This window comes from Naegleria fowleri, assembly GCF_008403515.1.
Source record: "Naegleria fowleri strain ATCC 30894 chromosome Unknown tig46, whole genome shotgun sequence".
NCBI lineage: Eukaryota > Heterolobosea > Eutetramitea > Acrasida > Naegleriidae > Naegleria > Naegleria fowleri.
In genome coordinates, this window is record NW_025407978.1 from 36,707 (window position 1) to 41,781 (window position 5,075).

The 5,075-nt window shown below is 35.6% G+C and overlaps 3 protein-coding genes across 3 annotated transcripts in view; 1 reads left to right on the forward strand and 2 right to left on the reverse strand.

The window, feature by feature from the left end:
- FDP41_005682 (uncharacterized protein) overlaps positions 1–2,782 on the reverse strand; it is a gene marked incomplete at both ends in the record, with an annotated part of 3,054 nt that extends 272 nt beyond the window's left edge. The window contains 7 exons of the mRNA XM_044709233.1: positions 90–224; positions 290–332; positions 381–848; positions 1,004–1,075; positions 1,126–1,591; positions 1,648–2,052; positions 2,148–2,782. Coding sequence (XP_044560024.1) covers positions 90–224; positions 290–332; positions 381–848; positions 1,004–1,075; positions 1,126–1,591; positions 1,648–2,052; positions 2,148–2,782 — 2,224 coding nt within the window. The remainder of the gene's footprint in view (positions 1–89; positions 225–289; positions 333–380; positions 849–1,003; positions 1,076–1,125; positions 1,592–1,647; positions 2,053–2,147) is intronic.
- Positions 2,783–3,439: 657 nt separating this feature from the next.
- On the forward strand, positions 3,440–4,175 carry FDP41_005683 (uncharacterized protein; the record flags this gene model as incomplete). The annotated part of the gene is made up of 2 exons (XM_044709234.1): positions 3,440–3,558; positions 3,893–4,175. The coding sequence occupies 2 exons, from the start codon at positions 3,440–3,442 to the stop codon at positions 4,173–4,175; spliced, it is 402 nt and encodes a 133-aa protein (XP_044560025.1).
- A 181-nt stretch (positions 4,176–4,356) lies between these two features.
- Positions 4,357–4,740, reverse strand: FDP41_005684 (uncharacterized protein; the record flags this gene model as incomplete). Its single annotated transcript, XM_044709235.1, has 1 exon — positions 4,357–4,740. The coding sequence occupies one exon, from the start codon at positions 4,738–4,740 to the stop codon at positions 4,357–4,359; it is 384 nt and encodes a 127-aa protein (XP_044560026.1).
- Between the last annotated feature and the right edge of the window lie 335 nt (positions 4,741–5,075).

The window sequence follows — 5,075 nt, forward strand, 5'->3', positions numbered from 1 at the left end:
TTCATTCAGTATGGTCGCAATAGGGGGTAAATCTTTCTTCCGTCCAAGAAGCTCGTAGATCACACATCCAATTGATTTTCCTTTTACACTGATTTTGTCAAGTTTTCTAAACTCTAATTGTTCAGAAACATAAGGTCTCAAGTATGTATCTTCTGAAACAATAATTTGCGTATTATAAAATTTGTTGGTACCTTCTAATCGAGAAGCAAGATTTACGCTGTCACCTAATATTAAAAATCCATTTTAATTGTGAAAAAAAACAAGCATTGAATGGATGAATATTACTTACCAATGATGGTGTAGTTGAGTCTCCATCTTGATCCAAAGTTTCCCTTTTGCATCACAGTAAAATAAATGCTTGTTAATAAGTGAATACTTACAACAATACAAGACCCACTGTGAATTCCAATTCGGCATCTCATTAAAGGTTTTCTCTCTTTAGCCCACTTCTTTCTCAACTCCTCCATCCGCATTTGACATCTCAAGGATGCCTTACAAGCTCTAATTCCTGAGAGCGTCGAATACTGAGGGGCTCCCCAGAAACCCATCACAGAATCTCCGATATATTTATCTAAGGTTCCTTTTTCTAAAATAATCTCTTCAGTGAGAACATGAAAATATTCTGATAGTTGCTTGATAAGAATCTGTGGTTCCAGCTCCTCACTTAAAGTTGTAAAATTTTCAATGTCAGAGAAGAATATTGTTAAATTGTTCACCAATTTTCCTCCTAAATTGATTTCATTTCCTTTTTGAAGCATTTCTCTAACAAGTTCACTTGGAACAAATTTTTTAAAAGACCTTAATGCCATCTTCATGTTTTCAAAAGCTGTCGATAGCTCCAAAACCTCCTTGATCGTTGAATGAAATGGCTTTCCTTATTAATCTCCAGATTTGAAATTGCCTTGCTCTCACATGAAAAATATGTTAGTGGTTTCGATACAGCTCTAGAAAATAGAAAGCTGAAAAACAAGCTTGCAATGAGGCATAAAATAGATATACCGACATTTATGCCAGCCAACATGAAAACATTACTGGTAAAATCTGTTTGTGGAGCCACAACCGCCACTAGCCAGTGCTGAATGCAGAATTGTAATGTCGTCCGATATAAAAGGGTTCAGAACTTACCATATTAAGAGAAAGTGTTTTGTTTACAACTCCGTGGGACACAACATATTCTTCTCCTTGAAAAGTAAATGTTTGAACATGTGCATCTGAATATGAAGTGTCTTTGTATAAAGAATAGTCAGATATTTTGGCAGGCAAAATATTGATAACCACATTTTTCAACAAGGGATCAGCAATTTCTGATGCGTCGGCAATTCTATATTCGAATTCCATGGTTGGATCATATATGGCAATAGAAGAAGCATTTTTGAAGCCCACCACTCGTTTATGAATACCTTCCTCTCGATTGAACATTTCAATAATCGCAACAAACGACCTTGGTGAGACATAGAATGATCTTACAAAGTTAGCTAAATATTCAATATTAACGTTAATGCTTGTTACTCCTATGAATTGAGAGTCATATGGAGAATAAATATTAGATTGAAAGCAAGTGTATACTCTTTGTTCGATAGTTTCTCCTTGCCTAATCATGTGATTGTAAAGAAGCATTTGTATCTAGCTCAACAAATAAAATCTTACCATTGAACATCTAAAGGAACCAAGGCTTCGTCATAAATTTGAGAGAGAGAATAGAATTCGTAGTCTCTAGGGTCCCATTTTGAAGTCGGTTCTTCGAAAGCAACAGTTCTCCTTTTTCCAAACCGTGTGAAGTAGAATGTTGATTGTAAAGATGTTTCATTATCAGGTTGAATAATTTGAAATACTTCTTGTCTTGGTTCAAACATGGGCTCTGTTTCGTTTTCCAATGGCTCCATCTTTTGGTAACCAGTGTCGACATAAAGATAATCTCCAGTCGGTGGAGTAAAATCCACAAGGTAAATCCTTCCAATGTATTGTTTATGACTGACAGCTAGAACTTTCATCAAATTCTCAAAACCTTGAGGGCTATAAATATTACTATTGTCGTCATTAATATTAATGCCACTTTCGTTCATGAAATACATTTTAAAGATTGCATTCTGTCGGAGATTATTTAAGGGTTAGATTTAACACAAAGATCTCGGCTCAACAAAACATACCTTTTGTGCATACGTTGCTTCCATGCAAAGCCGTAAAAATCGTCAACATAACTTTCTGCACTCCGATAACTCTGAGTTATTACCTGCATTTTGACGTCATTGGAGGCAAGAACTGAAAAACCTATCGAAAGTAAAACCAAAGTCAACACGGGAATGATTATCATTACCAACATGGTTGTTACAAGCAGGCATCTAAAGCTGCAATGCATACACAACGAGTTACTATTGCTAAAATCTTCGACATTCGAAGTAGATGAAGACACTATACTACCGCTGAACGTTCTGGACTTGGCCACTAAATCGTTCTCAATAGTAAAATCATCAATTAATTCATGAATCGTGTTTAAACTTGTCGTTGAACCTAATTCATTCATCATTTTTCGCGTTAAGGACCTGACAAGCCAACCTCGGGATTTTTCTTGGCTAGGCGCATTGAGATCCCGTATAGTTTTCGCTTTAGTAAATAGATATTTATCATGAATGTTGTGATTTTGATGAGGTTCCTCCTCCTCACCTGGCGTTGCTACCAACACCGTATCGTCATGATGATGATGATGAGGGTGTTGTTTGATTGCATAAGGGTACACTCTATTACTACTCAACGTTCCGCGTGGACCCGACAGTGAATGAGCCATTTTTCAACACGCGTTTGTCTCGGGTATTTCGTTATCCGTTGTTGATCGTTGTTGTTTTTAAAGCCTCAACAATAATCTGCCTCGTCGAAATTAAATTTACGGCGGTAGATGTTGCTCTACTTTTTGGTCTTCTTTTGGACGGAACCGATCGTTTTTGTGTTTACTTGCAGTACAGCTTGGAGTTGGAGATAAATGCATCTCTTTCTAGAGATCATTCAATGAAGACATTGTATTGCCAAATGTGTTTCGTTGACACGACTATAAAGTAAATTGTAACATCAAGTGACCTCAAACAACGGGTATTCGAATGGCGCAACTCTATTTATCTCTGATTATGAAATTCATCATCAATATTGATGACAACCTCCTTGCTAGTGTCGCTATAGTTGCTGACATTGTTATATTTATTTAATCTCTTGACTATTAATGATGATTCATTCAACTTTTAAAAGAAAATATGCAGTGCTGAAGGCCTGAGCCTTTCAAGATGTTGAAAGTTTTGTTTTGGTGGATTGATTAATGGATAATTTGAATCTTTGTGTGGAGAAGATTCGTTGCCATTTAGCGGACATTATATTGCCTTAACTTGAATTTGTGAATTGATGCGACACCAGTGTCGCTCATTTCATTTCTTGTGACAAATTGCCTCAGAAATAAATGTCATCCTTCAATAAAAAACAACAAACAACAACTAAACTCACTGAAACTCCCATCAAACTCTTAATATCTTTTCAAATGGTTTTCGAAATTGTTTATTTTGATAGTCCCGAAGAGCTGTAAGTTTTTGAAAGATGAACATGTCATTTATTCTTTGATAGGACTTTTTGAAACTTATTGCAGAAGTAGGGAATATTCCATACAAATTCACAGGAATCAAGTATCAGGAATGGCCACAACACAAATCTTCCACTCGTTATGGACAATTGCCCTATCTCAAAGTCAATGATCACTTGACCTTGTATCAAACCATGGCCATTGCTCGTTTCTTAGCTCAGGAATGTGGTCTCTATCCGTCCGACAGAATAGAAGCCACCCAAACCGAAGAGTACATGCTTGCTTTGGACGATGTCTTTTCCAAATTTGTTAAAATTGAATTTCAAACACCTAAAGAAAAGAGAGAAGAAGAAATTCAATTGTTCAAGGAAGGGGATCCTTGAGGACCATCTTTGGAGCATTGAACAAAGTATTGGAAGCCAATGGAGGCTATTTAACTGGAAAGCTAAATTGGGCAGATTTATTCTTCTTTGAAGTGGAATTAATTATTGAAAAGAAACTCTCGATTGATGTTGAGAGTGTGGCACCAGAGTTGAAAAAATTGAGAGAACATGTGATGGCCAACGAAAAGGCAAAGACTTATTTGGAAAGTGAGAGAAACCTCAAGAGACACTCTTAAAAACTCCCATCTTTACATTGGCAGAAGTCTCTTAATCATCATTTTCAGTTAGTCTTCAAGTTGTTGTTCCATTTCAAAACTATTATTTTCTCCAAAGTAACACTCTCATGTTCCAAGTGCTTTTGTCATCATGCAGTTACAAAGTCATCTTCACACAGAACTCTGAGGCACAACAACTTGTTTATTTTTGTGTTGATTGCTGTTTCTTTTCCTTTTTCAGCTTTTTATCAAACAATTGTCTTAGCAATATCACATCTTGTACCTCTCTCTTAATATTTCCATATGGTGTTTGGAGAATTGCTTCATATTGTTCCTGTGTGAATGGCAATTGTCTGAGAGGAGTGTTTTGAATCGTGGCAAGAATTTGTTCAGATGGCACTTGCAATAAATTAAAGTAATCTCTAATAATTTCAAATCGTCGTTCGTTCACCAAATGAAAATTCGATAATTGTTGCTGCAGGCCAAATATATTTCTCATCATCTTTTCGAGACCTAGTGTTGTGAAATTGGGAGCCTTAAATATTTCACCTCCTAACATGGCATTCGATTCTTCATCGAGTTTCATTTCATTAAATTGTGCAATCGCAAATGGTAGACTTCAATGAATAAATCTAGAATCATACGTTCGATAGATTCAAAAGATATCTCAATTTAGATTTTGGCAAATAACAAGAAATATATCTTTCAATTCTAAATAAATCTTGATTGAATGCATTAATAAAATCTTCTGGTTCTTTTCTTTCATCTTCACATTCATAAGTTCCATATTTCAAAAGATTGTCCATTAAATTACAGTGAATAAAGTGATAACAATGTACACGAATATCTAATTTGAGAGCAAAAGACATTTCAAAGCAAGCTCTCGATATTCTTTTCATAATTCACCAAGAAGAGAGAATA